The 18,815-nt window shown below is 36.9% G+C and overlaps 1 protein-coding gene across 43 annotated transcripts in view; it reads left to right on the forward strand.

Annotated features, from left to right (window-relative positions):
• Nucleotides 1-18,815, forward strand: part of RIMS1 (regulating synaptic membrane exocytosis 1) — a 515,627-nt gene that overhangs the window by 352,590 nt on the left and 144,222 nt on the right. For 17 of the 43 annotated variants that reach the window (XM_065587966.1, XM_065587974.1, XM_065587975.1 and 14 more), the window contains one exon: nucleotides 1,101-1,190. The exons of 7 other annotated variants lie outside the window; for them this stretch is intronic. In XM_065587966.1, coding sequence (XP_065444038.1) covers nucleotides 1,101-1,190 — 90 coding nt within the window. Of the gene's footprint in view, nucleotides 1-108; nucleotides 187-524; nucleotides 639-1,100; nucleotides 1,191-10,546; nucleotides 10,631-15,545; nucleotides 16,762-17,962; nucleotides 18,041-18,815 lie in introns of those variants that run through there. 19 more of the 43 variants (XM_065587960.1, XM_065587965.1, XM_065587968.1 and 16 more) reach the window with 8 other exon arrangements.

An 18,815-nucleotide genomic window follows, 5' to 3' on the forward strand; every position in this document is an offset into this window, starting at 1 on the left:
CATTACATAGTCTTCATTCTAGTTAACATTGTTCTAGCTTTACCTATATTTCCATTTCTGGCATGCTTTGTTTTTGTTTTTGTTTTCTTCTGTTCTGCCACATTCAAGAAATTCTGTTAGGCACTATAAAACATTACCACCCAAGATGCCTTTACTAGAGAATGGTTCTCACTGGAATATTTACAGGTAAGTAAGTATTCACTTAAATTATTTAAACAAACATACACATTATAATAATATAGTGGTACTTTCTAGAAAACTTTAACAGATAAAAACATACACTTATAAACATAACTAGATTCAAGTATCTAAAATTAATTCTTACATAAGTGTCATAAACACTTGCAACCTCTGTATTGTCTAGAATTCTTGTATCATTAAACTCTACTGAAATGTCAGTATTGGAGTTAAGTAGTATTACAGTTTTCTTTTCCTTATGTCTCATTTCTTTCTTTATATGTATGGTTTTGATTACATGTGAAATTAAATTTTATTTTTATTTTAAATAATTTTAATTTATAAAGCTCAACTCTGCCTGCATGTGCTAAAACCAAATCAGTGATTAGACAGGATATTTCGCTTCTTCGTGATTGCCTTAATGCACAAATACCGAGATTTACAGATGAACTATTGGTTAGGTAAGAACTGAGTAGAAGTGCCCTTTCCTGTTTAGAATGTAATATGGTTTTCTAAAGTAAATTAGCTTCACTCTAAAGTACTTTCACTTGAAATGTACTGTATCCTGTCCTTCTGTATAGCAGTTGTTACTAGTAATAAATATTTAGATGTATTGTTTTAGTATTTCCCGTTCCACTTTCTCATAAGTATATATTGTTTAGTCTCATTTTATGGTCTTAGATACTTGAGATTTTTTATGCAAACAAGTTCAAACATAATCTTTCATTTGGTTTTATTTTTTAAACAAATATCTGCATTGTCATCTAGTCAGCTCTTTTACATCTTTATTAATTAAATCATTGTGATACCACATTTTTATGTAAAGAGAACATTATTTTATTATTTAATATCTAACATTGTGTTCCTTTCTTTGTTTTCTTTTTCTTTCTCTTCTACCATTGGATGCAATGCACTGGCACTAGTGAACTACAGCCCTCCCTTGACAGGGCTAGGAGTGCTAGTACCAACTGCTTGAGACCAGATACTAGTTTGCATTCACCAGAACGAGAAAGGTATAAAGTAAAGACTTATGAATTTCTTGTCATTGTGCTGGTGAACTTTGTCAATTTTGTTTGTTTCTCCATATGAGTCTTCTACATGTCTGTACATTCATACCCGCTTTGGTATTTGTAGACATTTTTGCCCCTATACTCATATATGCCATGCAAATTGTGTGTTGCAGTTTATAATTGCTTCTGGCTTCTTCTTTCCCTATTTTTAGTTCAAGCTGATGTTATTGTTTACAAAAGTCCTCAGTATGCTGATAATAACACTGCAGTGTTAAGTGAGGTGAAGGAGCACCACTTGATTGTTAATCTTCATTATCATCTGCTAAAATGTATTACTTTTATTTCTTACCCATTCTGCAGATTGCAAATGAGATGGTGACATAAAATTTACAAATTATATGAATTAGGATGCAAATCGTGAGATCAAACTCTTATTTTTCAAATCAAAATTGTAATGTGTATAACAGTATATACATTAATTTCCACAAACCAACCAACCAACTACATTATTTTGTTAATCTAATCTGCCATATCTATTGCTGTTTGTTTAAATTGTAAAGAAAAACAATTTAATTATTTTTGCACTATATAACACCGTATTTAGTTTACATACATTTAGCAACATTTTCAGCAATTTAAATGAAATCTAGTTGCACTTGTTATGTTGAACAGAAACATTTAATGGATGCTTTCTGAACTTTCACCTTTAAAGCTAGTGTAGTTCAAAGTCACAGGAAAACCAAATACTATGGACAGATTTTGTAATTAGATGTGAGTATGTCTTAACAAGGAATTTTTGAATGTTTGCAGTATTTTTGTCTAAGAATTCTTGTTTTTATAAAGTGAAATCCTGACCCCCCCCACTGACGTGAAAAGTAAAACTCCCATTGGATTCAGTAGAAGTAGGATTTAGCCCATGGTGTAAATATTCAAGTAATATGTAGGATAATAATGTGAATTTGCTCACCAATCAGTCCAGAAAAATTGGTTATTGAAATTATCACAGCACTGACCATTTTTGTTGTTGTTAAGTGATGAGAGGAGTAACAAGCAATCCATAACTAAGGCCTAGGATATTAATGTAAATTTTTTGTGTGTTTTTAGCAACAAAAATATTCCAAAAAATAGTTACATTTTCAAAGTAGGACTTGTGGTTTACTGTATTAATTTCAAGGAAAATCATGCCACTAAAACACTGTACATCATTTTGAAAATTCAGGGAACAATAGCTGGTAACCATTAAAACATCTAGTTATGGGGGAAAAATCTTAGCTGAAAATTAAACCCGACTTTGGGGCTATGTAGAAGCCTCATGTTTCCATGATGGGCAGGGTCCCCTAGGAGGCTAATATGAGGGGGAAAGGAGTCCAGGAGAGATGGCTGTATTTTAAAGAAGCTTTATTGTGGGCACAGGAATAAACCATCCCGATGTACAGAAAGAATAACAAATATGGCAGGTGACCAGCTTGGCTTAACAGACAAATCTTCGATGAGCTTAAACACAAAAAGGAAGCTTACAAGGAGTGGAAACTTGGACAGATGACTACGGAGGAATATAAAAATATTGCTCGAGCATGCAGGGGTGTAATCAGGAAGGTCAAATCACAATTGGAATTGCAGCTAGCAAGGGATGTGAAGAGTAACAAGAAGGGTTTTTACAGGTATATTAGCAACAAGAAGAGGGTCATGGAACATGTGGGACCCTTACTGAATGGGAGAAGCAGCCTAGTGACAGATGATGTGGAAAAAGCTGAAGTACTCAATGCTTTTTTTGCCTCTGTCTTCAGTGGTGAAAGAACAGGTTAAGGAGTATTTAGAAAAGCTGGACATGTACAAGTCCATGGGTCTGTAACTAATGCATCTGAGGGTGCTGAGGGAGTTGGCTGATGTGATTGCAGAGCCATTGGCCATTATCTTTGAAAACTCATGGCAAACGGGGGAAGTCCCAGATGATTGTAAAAAGGCAAATATAGTGCCCATCTTTAAAAAAGGGAAGAAGGAGAGTTCAGGGAACTACAGACCGGTGAGCCTCACCTCAGTCCCTGGAAAAATCATGGAGCCGGTCTTCAAGCAGGTCCATTTTGAAGCATTTGGAGGAAGCAGGAAGGTAATCAGGAAAAGTCAACGTGAATTCACCCAGGGCAAGTCATGCCTGACCAACCTGATTGCCTTCTATGATGAGATAACTGGCTCTGTGAATATGGGGAAAGCGGTGGACATGATATATCTTGACTTTAGGAAAGCTTTTGATACGGTCTCCCACAGTATTCTTGCCAGCAAGTTAAAAAAGTATGGATTGGATGAATGGACTATAAGATGGATAGAAAGCTGGCTAGATTGTCGGGCTCAACGGGTAGTGATCAATGGCTCAATATCTAGTTGGCAGCCGGTATTAAGCAGAGTGCCCCAGAGGTTGGTCCTAGGGCCAGTTTTTTTCAACATCTTCATTAATGATCTGGATGATGGGATGGATTGCACCCTCAGCAAGTTTGCGGATGACACTAAGCTGGGGGAAGAGGTAGGTATGCTGGAGGGTAGGGATAGGGTCCAGAGTGACCTAGACAAATTGGAGGAGTGGGACAAAAGAAATCTTATGTGGTTCAACAAGGACAAGTGCAGAGTCCTGCACTTAGGACAGAAGAATCCCATGCACTGCTACAGGCTGGGGACTGACTGGCTAGGCAGCAGTTCTGCAGAAAATGACCTGGGGGTTACAGTGGACGAGAAACTGGATATGAGTCAACAGTGTGCCCTTGTTGCCAAGAAGTCTAACAGCATATTGGGCTGCATTAGAAGGAGCATTGCCAACAGATTGAGGGAAGTGATTATTCCCCTCTATTTGGCACTGGTGAGGACACATCTGGAGTATTACATCCAGTTTTGGGCCCCCCACTACAGAAAGGATGTGGACAAATTGGAGAGAGTCCAGCAGAAGGCAACGGAAATGATTTAGGGGGCTGGGGCACATGACTTACAAGGAGAGGCTGAGGGAACTGGGTTTATTTAGTCTGCAGAAGAGAAGAGTGAGGGGGGATTTGATAGCAGCCTTCAACAACCTGAAGGGGGGTTCCAAAGAGGATGGAGCTAGGGGTGGCAGATGACAGAACAAGAAGCAATGGTCTCAAGTTGCAGTGGAGGAGGTCTAGGTTGGATATTAAGACAAACTATTTCACTAGGTGGGTGGTGAAGCACTGGAATGGATTACTTAGGGAGGTGGTGGAATCTCCAGCCTTAGAATTTTTTAAGGCCAAGCTTGACAAAGCCCTGGCTGGGATGATATAGTTGGGGTTGGTCCTGCTTTGAGCAGGAGGTTCGAATAGATGACCTCCTGAGGTCTCTTCCAACCCTAATCGTCTATGATTCTTGCCCACCTTCTGCCTAGGTATGGAGTAGAAATTACAACACTGGTTGATGATGTCCTCTTAGTGAACAGTGTCCATGCTGATCCTTTGAGGTCTATCAGCAATCTGTAATACCACTGAACATTAGGTTTAGTTGAATTCCCTGTGGTCCCTAGCTAGAGTATATATCACATCACTCTGGGGTCGTTCTGTTTCTAGCTTTATTAGAAGTCCCATAGGATGGTTGTGGGTAGTTGTTTCTGAGATACAGCTCTTTTAATCTGTCCAATTTTGAGAGCAAGATGCAAAAGTTGAATTTAAAATAACACAAAAGCAATTCTTTCGGGTTTTTTTTTTTTGAGGGGGAAGAATTTTCCAGGGATTTCAGACCTCATTATTTAAGGTAGCTGTCCACTCTGCATCCAAGAGGTTAGCAATCCATTAGCTATATTATACTTAATCCAGAGCCATATGTTGAATTTTTTTCTTATTTGCTTTGGTGGACTTTTTCTATAATTTATTTGTAAGATTTTAATCAGCAGATACTAGTTACTCCATGTATTGAACCATGGTTGGTTTGTGACTATCATGTCACTGTTTCTGAAGTACATTCTCCTTTTATGGAGAAGTGTAAATAAGGAACTCCTGCGGTGGTATTCCAGATTCCTTCACAGGAATTATAAATTGTGTTTGGGCTCCCTTTTGTCCCAGAAAATATAAAGTAAATGAAGTGTGAAATATGAAGTTAAAAGTGCCCGCACTTGCATTTTGAACAAGGTGATATGGGCTGTGTTTAGTGTACTGACAATAAAGCACTTTGTTTGCACATTAATGTTTTATTGGAAATAGTATTGAACTTTAAACTCTGTGCAGTATTGTACTTGTCACCTGAAATGCTACATCAGACATTTTTAGTTCCTTAACAATAGAATATAGACTAAAACGTTCAGTGGCCTAGCCTTACTGTACAATCAGGAGATTGTACTGGACTGTAGGAGAGTTTTTTATTATTCTTGTTTTTGAAAACTTTTTTTCAACATAAATTTGCAACGTTTCATACAGTGAAGTTAAGCTCTTCATATATTGTAACTTGGTTGCTCTATGAGCATCAGGATGCTGCATCTGTATAATTTAATCTTAACATAACTCCATTTGAACACTGTCAGGTGGAATGCTGGCACTGGCTTTCTGCCCAGTCTTCCCATTAAAGGCGTCACTGCATGCCTTCCTCTTTACTTTATATGGGAATGGGTCAGTACAGATGGCAATCAGGACTTTACAGGACATGCCCAGAAAGCTTCCCTGTTCCTAAGGCTGCTTAAATAAATTGCTGTGCTGTGTTAGTGGTGGCAGAAAATGTTGAAATATACATTGCCATTCACTGCAACTTCATTTAAACAATTTGAATTGTATAAGAGCAAACTTTTTCATAGTTGACAGACAAGAACTACACAATTTGAAATTATTTGGGACGGGTCCTACTGGGAAACAATAAGGAAGACTGTTTAAAACACAGTGCCAATGAATTGTAGGAGTAGGGAAGGGAAAGGAATGAGTTTGAGTATCAGTGGATGAAACCAAGCCATTGAGCCTAACTGCAGATTTGAATAGAGCAGATTACCTAGCCATGGCCCAAGGCTAAGTTAGCTCCCTCTTTAAAAACTCTGGGCTAGTGAATGTACTTTGACTACATAATATATGATAGATAAATAGCTATAAATAAATAATTATAGTAATAATAATGCTGAGGGTTTCTTCAGCATTTGCTCCTCCACTGTAGGTAACTGAAGGCAGAACCTGCCTAGCTGAAAAATATGGATTCTGTGAATTAGGCCTCGCCTATACTAGAAACGTCTGCCGGTATAGTGCTGTCACTTAGACGTGTGATGATTTTTTTAAACACTTCGGTACCGGTAAAAGTCCTCCCATAGATGCAGTTATACCATAACTACATAAAAGAGCTTTTGCTCAGGAAACCGATACAAACATTTCCGGCAAAAGCACTTTTTGGCCTGTATAAGCTGTGTCTACACTAAGAAGGTTTGCTAGTATAACTATAGTGGCAAACCTTTTGTAGTGTAGACATAGGTAAAATTTTTGCAACATGTGAATAGCCTGGCTGTAGAGCCAAAATGCTGTCCACAGCTCTCTGTGGCACAGCGTGCTGTAGAATACGCCTGAAGACTTCAGCACTTATTTGTTAATACAATATTTTGACTATTAGTATTCATTTTGATTGAAGTGATTGAAGTGATTGAAGTTTCTATGAGACCTGCAAGACACGTAGGAATTTATATAGCAGACAATAACACCCTGAAACATAGATTAAAATGCTCCAGTGTCACCACCCCTTAGGCCTCATCTATACAGTGGTGTAATAGGGGAGTGATATCCAAAGTGCCCGACATGTCAGGAATGGTCTAACTATTACTTAGTCCTGCCTTGAGTGCAGGGGACTGGATTAGATGACCTATTGAGGTCACTTCCAGTTCTACACTTCTGTGATTCTATGCTGTGCATTTATTGGTCTGTATAGACCCTGCTGGTGTGCACTAAAGATTCCCTAGTGCACTTTAACATTGTGCTGTTTGAAACAGTACTATGTTTGAGCACACTAGGGAACCTTTAGTGCATACCAGCAAAGTCTACTGGACTTTATATAAAGTCCGGTATATAAAGTTAATGGACCAATTAATGTAAAGCACATTAGGGTGCATTAAAAATCCCACGCCCATAGTCCACATTATCTCACTGTATAGACAAGCCCTTTGTTTTAGTATACTTTTGTCATTGTTGATCGGCTTACTGGCCCTGTTTTTTTCACTCTGTCACTCCGAATTCTGGTTTTGGTTTGGTTTTTAGTGGACCATCTTATTTCTATCTATAGATTTCTCTGTTGCCAGACACTGTGGTATCTGTGACCCCAATTTAGGAAAGCACCTAAGCACATCCTTAGAGCACATGCTCGAGTGTGCTTTCCTGACTCAGAGCCTCACCACCCAACACATTGTACTACACTGAGAAGACACTAATCTTCATGTAGGTCAGTTAGTAATATTTTATTGATTATTAATTGGTAATGTTATGGCCAATGATAGTTATGCAGTAATACCTGGTGACAGTTTTTATTTACACTATAGGAGCCCAGTCCTGCAAAGACTTAATACCAGTCATAGTTCCATTAGTAATGTTTGTAGGTTTTGGTCTTAAGTGATTATTTAATGCAGGTCTGAGCAAATAAACTTGGGAACAAATCAAAGTGATAGAATTAAGTAGAACACTCTGTATGTATATCTTACAACCAGGCTTTTCTATGTTCATATAGAAAAAGTAATAATATTGGCTGCTCTGAAATCATGACTTGATTGGGATTTTTGAGATGGTAATCTCTGGTGCCTTTATCTGGTCTCCATAACCTTATGAAATCCTAGGGTATAGATATTTGATGAAATTCCCATGAATAGGTATTTATAAAATTGGAGCTATCATTTGTTCTTGACCTAATCGGCTCTATTCTGCTCCAGGATCACCATATTTTCATGTTTTTATGAAACCATTAATAAAATAAAACACCCTCTAGCATTAGGAAAGTAAGTGTGTTTATACTGCATGTTTGTTTAGAGTTGTTGTTTGAATGTGACTATTTGTATTTGAATTAATTACATAACAGTATAACTGTTGTTAATATTAGGTATGCACTATATTGTTTTTTTCCACTCTTTCAACCAGTGTAGAAGAGTACATTGTTGCATGTTTGTCTGAATTGTAATGTTGCACATGCTTTGTACAGTATATAACAGGGGTGGCCAAACATACTGGCCCTCCGAGCCACAAATGACAATCCTCAGAAGTTCGAGAGCTGAGGCGCACCTGCCAGGGGTCAGGGCTCGGGGCTTCAGCCCCATGAGAGGCACCTGATGGGGCATGGGGCTAAAGTCCCAAGGCTCCCCTCCCCACTGGGCAGAAGCCCCTGCTGCACCATCCCGCTGCAAGGCAGAGATCCCAAGCTCTCCCCCAACCAGTCTGGTAGGTGGAGAATGTGGGGGGTCTGGGGAGCTCTGTGAGCCACTCTCTAACTGTAAAAGAGCCACATGTGGTTCATGAGCCAGTTTGGCCACCCCGGTATATAAAGTTAAGCGGCATTGAAATTTACGGAAAGAGAGCATGCTCTCAAAGTTCATAATGCATGATGACCAAAATTAGTAATGTTCTATAAAAATGCAATTTAATATTTGTAGAGGATATCAGCATATTAAGGGCTTTGACTGAGTGCACTGATGCATTAACATTTTCTTTAACCCTTGCTTTGGAGAGAAAAAGTAGATAACTACTAACAACCTATTCCCTTTGGAATCTTTTAAAAGAGCTACCTAAATGTGAAGTGATGCTAAATCTCCCTGAAACTTTTGTTATTTGCATGTTCCGTAAGTGAAACACTGTTTCTTAATATATGGACTGGAAGGTTGCCTCAGAAAGTGAATAGTTCATGTAAAATATTACTCTGCTAACGTAAATATATATATATATTTTTTAAATGATTTCTTGCCTCTATTTTCAAAACTAAGTAGTGTTAGGTTTATACTATATTATCTTTCCATTGTGACTGAGCTATTCTATTGTTCTAAATCAAATGAGCTTTTGAAAGAAAAAAAACTACTAAAAATACAAATGTTCCCCATCCCACCTACCAACACTGATTAAAGATTTTTTTCTTTAATTTATAAAATCAATAGAAAGAGACTGGCATGAACTAATAAAACTTGGACTGCACATTTTTTAAATATAAAAGAAATTTTATAAATTTTCACTAGTCAAGGCACACAAATATATACTAATTAATTTCTTTACTAACATGCAAATTTACAATATTTACTATAAATATAACATTATTAGCTTGACTATTAAATAAGGATATCATTTATTTAACCTTAGACTCAACAATAATAATTAATACATTAAACTTCTTAAAATATTAATTTTACTTAGCAAGATTTGTGAGAGCTTCTTGCTCCCAAGTGTCTTACCTTTTCGGACAAGTTAACTTCAATTTAATGAATATCATCTCATCTCTTCTACCTGTCTCAGCTATATAAAGAAATTAAACTCAGAAGTCAATAGTGACTGATCCTGCCTTTTAAAAATGTGTTGTCTGTCTCTGTAACAGTGCTCAGCAACAAAAGAACCTGGGATGGATGGTGTCACAGACTCTGCTCCTAGAAAATAGTCTTTGATGGGCATGTAATGTAAAGAGTAAAAACACGTGCTTGTCACCAAGGAAGCATTACCACTTTTGGAATATGTAATATCCTCCATTGCTGCATAACCCAAAAAACTTTCAGAGCTTCTGTGTGTTGGCAGCCCCAAAGAAAATTTTGGACTGCACAGAGCCCTTCCATTGCAGATTGAATAGGGGTCCCTACAAGCTGATGAGTAGAGCAGATAGTGACATAGGATGAGCTCTAGGAAAACAGATCACTTTATGCCCCACATTCTGCAGTTAGCAGTGTAACATGATGCTTTAATCCCCTTAAGGGTCTCTTTGTAATTTAAAACCACTTTTTTTAATGGAAAAATTTTGTTCAGTGCGAAGTTAATGGGGGAATAAACCCTTGGAAAAATGAAAGAGGAAAATAACAGCCAATCAACACCTGAAAAGTTCTTCTAGTTTATAATTCCAACTTCTTATATAAATAACAGGTTTTTAGATTTTCTAGCATTTGAGGATGTTTGAAATACTGTATATGCCATGCAAATTATTTAAATCATTCTAAATTGTGCATGCTTGTACACTCATAATTGTTTGTATAGTGTACTGCTATATAGACAATATACCATAACAAACAACCATAAGAATAGTGTATCCAAATTTAAAAAAAAAATTAGAAACAAGAATTATTATATTAAAAACAATCAATTTCATTACTTTTTGGGGTACTTTTCCAGTCTCAATTCCCATACCTATTTAAATTTTTTCACTCACTAAATATTTTTTTCCTGTTTTATTGAATGGGCAAACAGGGGTAGATGGTCCCCCTCCCTAGAGAGGAGACGACCTACTAGTCCCAGGATTCATATCCAGCATGCATCTCCGGAGGATGACAGGTACTAGCCAACTCCTCCTAACTGAAAAGTGGCTTACTGCATCTTGCACTCTGAGAGAAGTATAACAAAGTTTTAAAAAGATCTTTAATAAACTTTAACTATGACAAAACCAAAGTAAAGTGTCAGCTCAAAGTACATCTCTGCATTTTGTCGAATTATTATAAAGCACCTAGGAATGTGCCCCAGTCAAGTCTTCTGATTGTGTGAACATTCCAAGGGATAGTTTCTGAAATCAAGATGGCTAATCTGATGTAGAAACTTCCATATTAATGGACTCTTTATTCTTTTTTCCCCCTATTCCTGTAAATGTAGTTTTTTTTCCCTGTGGTGCTTTATAATATATTAATATCTGTCAGGGAGCCTATTTTATCCTTTTTAAAAAAAAAAAGCCTCAGTAGTGTTTCTTTCTCTGCAAAATGCTTATGAGGGGAAAAAAAACAGATACAGAGAGAGAGAGGTTCTGTGGTATATATTAATTGGTATATATAATAATTGGCACGGTTATGAAATTTATAAATTAAGGTTATCTTCAGGGGACAGGTTTTCCCTACAAGGTAGGTTTTGACCAATAAATGCCAGTGCTTTGGATCCACTTTATATGCTGATTTGCCAGTTGTGATGAATGTAAACACCTTCCATTGTTTTGTTTCTTGCTCTGGTTTTCTTATCCAAATCAGTTTTGATGTCTTATTGTATTTGTAATAGTAACATTCTTCTCATATGTTGTCATTTCTTCTACTAGATCCACTTTTTAAATCAAAGCAGATATTAATTCAGCACTTTGAATGTAACGCAAGAGCAAGATTTATTTTCTACCCTTTAAACCCTGATATGTTATAGTAAATCCTCTCATCCTTAATTTTTAAAAAATGTTTGTGCAGCTCTTATGAGGTTTAACTCTCATGATTACGGTATACATGTAACATTACAGTTTCTGTAGTGCTGGTATTCACTTTCTGCTTAAGAGCACCTACATTTATGCCATAGTCTGTTTTGCCTTGCCTTGGAAATATTGCCACCAACTTTAGTGGGAACACTAATTGGCTTTTAGTTATACCTGGTTTCCATTTCTGTGTGCAATAGTATGTTTTTAAATTATCACATGAAGTTTTTTTTATTCCAAAACTGACTCCATCTTGCAGTCACTGCATACCTAAACATTTCATTGACTGTAGTACTGGGTCCAATGTGATCTCTGTTTTTGTATTTTGATACTTCCAAAAGGACATTATCAGCAAAGATAGAACAATTAGTAAACATAGTCCATATTTATGTAACCTACTGGAAGGTTTAGGTAAAGAATTAAGTAGAAGTTAGGGCTTAAGTTAGCCTAAGTATAGAGGAGTATGGAAAATTGGAGTTGCTAGTGTGAGAAAGTTGGAGATAAGTTGGAGACAGCAAGACAGGAAATTTGAATTTAGCAAGGACATGATCTAGGGTTATGTTGCTGCGATGTTTTGGTTATAACTGGTTTGAGCAAGGTTTTTAATAAGTGTTTTGAGAATTTTGGAATGTTGTATTAACATGCTATCTATATTGATAGTATAGGAAGGATATTCATGTAGAAGTGAATTTAAATAATGTGTGAGGTAAGGAGCCAATAAGGAAATGGTGGAAATATAATTATGGTAACGGGTAGTTTAATGTTAATTAATATTATAATAGATTGAAAAAGACATAGCCTTGCAACATTGCAGGGGAACGTCAATTAACTGTTAGATTTCAGGATTATAAAGCTGTACTTCACGCTGTTGTCAGTGGACTAATTACCCACTGATATACACTATTTCATCTTTGAACATATGTATAATTGTAGTATTGTGTAAGTAGTAATTGCATGCCTGTTTGCTTACCTAATCATTTTCCTTTTGAATAAAGTCTGCTTGTATTATTTAAAGTGTTGCCCAATGGTCCTCTACTAAACAAATTTTCTGTAATTACAGAATTTTCTATAGCCTGAAAACTCCCTGAAAACTAAGTTGGGGTTTATTACACCCTTATCTTTAGCAACTTAATATTAATTTGGAGTATTTCAAAATAAAGGTTACAAAAGGTTACACTTTCTAAACGATGGGCATTTTTGAGCAACACTTTCCTCTCATTATAATAGCCCTTTGAAGTCCATGAAAAATCTCTCATTGACTTTGGTGGATCAGGCCCATCCTGTGTAGGGCTCCTGGGAGAAATCCTGACCCCATTAACATCACTGGTAGTTTTGCCACTGACTTCAGTGGAGCCAGCATTTCACCCTAATACTACAATCCTTACTTAATCATCTTTATTCTTGTTGTCATTGGGACAATGCCTGAGGACTTCAGGATTGTAACCATAGAGTGTACTCCTGTCATCTGTTTTTCCATCTTTGTTATAATCAGTATATTACATTAAACTGTCTGCATAAGAGGAAAATTGTTAAAAGCTTTTAAATCATAAAAAAATTGTAGTTTAATTCTCAGTTTGAGATGAGTGTCTTTCTATAGACATTGTAAGAAACAGTAAGAAGAAACATTTTTGTTTCTTTTCCTGTATGTCTAGCTGGTGTGATTTCCTGGCTGAGGTGCAGAAAAAGGCGCGCATTAATGCCATACCCTTTTGCTACTCAGATGCTGCTCATTTACACTCTCTTCTGTCTCCATGACAGACAGAAGTTACAGCAGCTTAGGCTCTTTTACACATCCAGTAGAGTGTGGATGTCCAACAAGTAGGTGAGGAGTCCAATTTACACAGCCTACTCATCACCTCTGAATTTGGCCCTAAGAATTTAAAGTGGTTTAACTTCCTTATTTGGGATAAAATATGTTTATTCAGTACTTAGGGGTAGATGAACCTTGGGGTACTTGACTAGTTTCTTGTAACTGAAACCCTTTCCTGATGTGTTCCCAAGAGTTATTCAGTTTTTAAATACACCGCACTTCCTTGCCCATTAAGCAGGAGACTTTTGGTGCAAAGGAGTGGGACTGAGTATGGTGATACTCTGCTTATGTAGTTGAGCCACAATCCCAGGGCAACTGTATATTTCTGCTAGAATGATCAACAGTGAAATAGTTAGAGCTAACATTTTAAATAAGCCAGTATTCCTTTTAGTTCTTTTTCTTTTCTATTCAGCTCATTTTGTGTATAATGTAAAAGAGAAAACCAAAGCCAAATTACATTTATACAATTGGAATTCTCTTACATTTTGTACTAATTATTGCCCTTAAAAATCTGTTTCACAAGCAATTCTGTATATTAGCTAGTACCATTCAGTACTAGCCTTTGCCTTTCTTTGGTATGCTTCTGTGAAGGCTTGTCAAAATAAGAACTGATGATTGAGGGGAGGCTGTGCATGACACACTGAGTTACTTTACTAGCTTTTCATACCCTGACTTCACAGATAAATTGAATTTGACAGCTGTCATGTCAGACTCCATTTGGGTACATCCCAGAATTGGACCAATTTGCATTCTGTGCTCGAGATATACAGAGGACTGGACCAGTAAGAGCTATTTCTGTATAAATATAAATATGACTTATGAGTGTGTAATTTCTTATTTTTGATCATTTAACTCTGATATTAGCAACATTGCGTTTTTTATACTCATTCAGATAAAAGATTTCAGCAAGCATTTTAGAAAGATTTTTGTTGTTCTGGAAATGATTGAAATGTCATAGCAGAAAAATTACTTCACAGTATATTTAGAGAAATGAATAAATAGATTACTTTTCATTTTAAATATTGACTCAAAAATGTTAAAAAATCATGAGTTTGTTTTCCTTTTTTGCTTTTTTATGATATGTTATAAAGACGACCTCAACGTTTTTTTCCCCCTTGTTTGTTTTTCACATTAGAAATTCAGGTCCTGTCTAGGCTTCAAGATTTTATGGTTATAGTTAAACTATAACTAGAACTAGAACTAGAACTGGTGATATCACAAGTGATGAGAGGAGCCAAGTGAGTGAAAGTTGAGCAATTGACAATAGAAGGGACATTTATTCAGACTGCTTGCTTTTATTAACACTATATATTTAACTTCAATGGCTAAGTAACATTTTGGCTAAAACAAGCCTTTGTTAAAATTCAACAGTCTTGTCCCTTTCAGTTAAAGTGTGAAAGCTCTCAGTAAGCCTCCCTGAGACCTTCTAGAAGTCTTTCACCAAAAGCAGGAAAAACCAAACTTGACATAGTTAAGGTAGAAATACAGAAAATAGTTTTAAAAGCTTTCACACTCCTTTAAAAATTATAAAGAAGCAAAGCAAAGCTAAATAAATAAATAAATCCACAAAAAAACAAAGGCCAGAAACCCATTTTTTAAAAATATCCTTTGAAAGTTTCCTTAAAATGAATACATTTTCTTTTGAAAGAAAATAATGACCTTATAAGGACCTGAATTTCTCATATAGGTTATACTTATAGCTACACTTTAAGATGACTTCAGGTTTGGGACACACAGAATCCTCACTTCCAAAATTTGAATAATCTGCCTGTATACTAGAATGGGCACCTCAATTAATTGCTGATTTGGAATTAGTTGCATCTGTATAAAACAAGCTAAGATGCTTTCAGAAATCTGATAGGGAATACAGACAAACAACATCAGAAACAGAGAGACAAGATGGGTCATATCTTGTATTGGACCAATTTCTATGAGTGAAAGAAACAAGCTTTTCAATCATACAGAGTTCTTCTTCAGGTCTGGTCTGAAGAAGAGCTCCCTGTGTCTCGAAAGCTTGTCTCTCTCACCAAAAGAAATTGGTTCAATAAAAGATATTACCTCACCCACCTTGTCTCTAATATCCTGGAACCAACATGGCTACGACTACACTGCATACATCAGAAACATGTTAACTATATCTGCATTTGTTATAAAATTATAATTTTCTTCAGCAAAATATGAGCAAAAAAATCCTCCCCCATTTTTTTAAACAGTAACATATAGATATGTTTTTCCCCAGAAGTTAAGTAAAACATTTTACTTTAAATAAATCAAGTTGTAAAACTCTTACTTCCAAACTAACGTCCACTTGTGAAAACATACAGTTAAGTTCCATAGAAGTAGGAGGGACCAGTGTCAACCTTTACTTTCTAGCCTGGGATGTGGCCTTTGTGATATCATCCACTTCCTGGAAGGCAAGAAAAGAAGAGTTGGAAGCTTATCTTCACCTAGGCAAGAATTAAGGGGTCATTCACAGTATGTATATATGGAATGCTGGGCAATCCTGTTTGAGGTGCCAATCATTACACTATGCCGACCTCACATTGAATTGTTGGGAAGGTTCAGCAGAAACAAGAATTCTTCACTACATAACTGCCCAGCTTGTATCTCTGGGACTTATTGTTCCTTTTGTTGTGGAGGCCCTTCTTCAAAGCACTTAGCTCACTGTTTTACACTGAAAGTAAGTTTAAGAATGTGAGAGATCTTGACCATCCCAGCTTCCTTCAGTCAACTTGCTGTGGAAACAGGATGGAGTAGGTAGATCACGTCCAGTTAATTTACAGGCTTCTCTACCTTTCAGGTCCTTATACCTAGTGAAGGAATTTTTCCCAGGAATAGAAGGGGCAGTCAAGAGAACATGCAACGTATTGCGTTCTCTTCCCTATTTTAGTATGGGCCAGAGGCCTTAGGTGAGCATGAATTGTTCTGTGCTCTTGACAGATGGTAAATGACAGGAGTTTCATCCATGCCATCAAAGTTTCTTAGGTGGGTGCAGCCTGCTGGAAATGCTACTATGGGGGAGGCTAAATTTAGGAGGAGAGACTCCACCACGCAGCCAGATGTCCCTATGTTAGGTGAAGAAAAAAAAATCAACAATTTGACACAAGGGAAGAGAACAGTCCTTCAATCCTCAGCTCCTGAGGGAAGGCCCAGGGGAAGGCAGGAACTTCCCTGACAATAATTGTCCGAAGGTCTCTCTCTGAGAGAAGAGAAGGCCTGATTCTAATACATCCTGAGAGGGAGGCACTTCCCGCTCTCTCTGTTACTAACTCTGTTGATTTGCATTAGTTCCCCTTGGTTTTTGTTTATGGACTATCCTGAAAGGGGAGAGACTTTGAAGGAACCTGGCTGGAGGGCCAAGTCACAGAAAGAGGCAGACCACCACAGCAGTGGAGAGAGAGCTGCCATGCCACACCCCACCTCAAGGAGGTGCGCGCGGTGAGCCAACCCATTCACACACCAGCTGATGCTGTGTTATGTTCACACATGGTAATCAGTGTGGCTACTAGCATGAGCACACTTACTCATGTCTGAGTTTGTAGAATCAGATCCAAACTGAGTATAGGACATTTTTTTCCAGTTTCTTAGAGGGGTCTGAAAATAATGAAGAATAAAAAATAAACATTTAAAACTATGAAAATTACTCAACTGTGTCTTCTAAAGTTAGATATATGGCCTTATAGCGAATCTTGCACTTTTCATTATATAGTGACAAGTAGTAATAACCACATAATTTTTCAGTCAGTTTGGCAATCACATTCAGGGGTCAAAGATGAACATCTTAATTTAACATTATAGCTGAAAGGCTGAGGTTATACTATAAAGCATTAGTAGATATCTTATTAAATCTGTATAGCTGAGTTTGGTACCTGGAAAAAACCTAGACCTACACATCGAGTCTGGAAAAAAATTCTCTTTTGTACAGCCTGCATGTGAAAACGACAGAACCGTTATATTTAAGTCAAATTGTGAGCTCTGGATAATTTGTAAAGATGTTAAAAGAGTTTAAGCATAAAATGAAAATAGTATGGAAATTACAAGAGACATATTTTGACCATCATTAGAAGAATGATTTTTTAAAATATTCTTGCTGGGTCAGTTTGCTGCCTTCATGTGATTATTGAGCAGTTATTTATCAAACCAGCAAAACATCTGGTAATTTTAGTATGGATATTTAGGAAAGTTTCCTTAAATGCAAATAGAATTTACTTGATTTTAATCAAGATAACTTGCCAGTACTTAATACCAAAATATTATTTTTCAAATACTATTTGAATTTTCATTTGGATTGAGGAAGAAGCATTTATCTATTATTCTAACTAACAAAATTTAGATTTATTCTCAATTAGGAAAATGGGAATTGGTGAGCTACAGTGCTGTAGTTCAATATAGATTTTACATTTTTCAGTCACTGATGTTTTACTTTCGTATTTACCATGGTGCGACAGATTTTTAAAATATCCCCCTTAAACATGTGAATAAAGGGGACATCAGAAATGCAGTTCGGTCAGTACTTAGTACCTGAATGCTATTGGTTTATATATTTTGACTGCATGTCTCCATCTTCACTGCATGTGACCATCTCTCTGTTTCTGTCCATTCTGTCCAATTCACTTCCATGTTTCCAAAATTTGTGAAGAACAAGGACGCTGGAGTCTTGCATTCCAAAACAAGACAGTATAAACCACCTAAGTGCTAAACCTGGAGCAACACAGAGGTATCCTTATTAAGTCAAATTTTAGTTCCAAGTAAATGAGTTATTGATTCTAATTTATGAACAGTGAACAATTTCCTTCCCTGACAACATGCTCTGTTATAAATATTTTATTTATTATGCTTTTTCATTCTCTTTATAGCTAAATATACATTATAGCTGTTTGTTTTTTCATACTAACATATTTAACCTCTTTATATAGAGTACACTAAGTGGCTAAATTTGCACATGGAGTAAGTGCCCACCGTACACCCCTGTGTGCACTCTGGACATTGGGTACAGGCATTAAAGTATAGGTCAGGTGCACAGCTCCCACTTATTTGCCCCAGGCAGTAGCTTATTCCTGTCTGTGTGCCCAGCACATAAACAGGTGGAACCAGGGCTCTTCCTATTCCCAGTCCTTCTCTTCCATCTTGTTTGTAGTGAGGAGAATCAGGCACTGATTCTGGGGGGCACTTCTCCCCCCCCACTCCCACCACCACACACACACACACACACACTGCACCAATAGTCACAATCTGAGCAGGGCCAGTTGGGAGTAAGAGGAAGGTAGTCTTACTCTGCTGCATAGTCCTCTAAGGGCTGAGACATCTAGCCCATGAGTAGCCCCATTGAACTAATTGAACTCAGTGGGGCTACTCAGATACTTAAAGAAAAACACATGCTTCCATGCTTTGGGGCCTTCAAAGACAACTGCAGCATCTGTAAAGAATCTTAACTACTAACACAGATCTCCTGATTTATGCTGCTTAACTTTGGCTGCATATAGGAGAGTAAA

This window comes from Chrysemys picta, chromosome 3 (assembly GCF_011386835.1).
Source record: "Chrysemys picta bellii isolate R12L10 chromosome 3, ASM1138683v2, whole genome shotgun sequence".
Lineage (NCBI taxonomy): Eukaryota > Metazoa > Chordata > Testudines > Emydidae > Chrysemys > Chrysemys picta.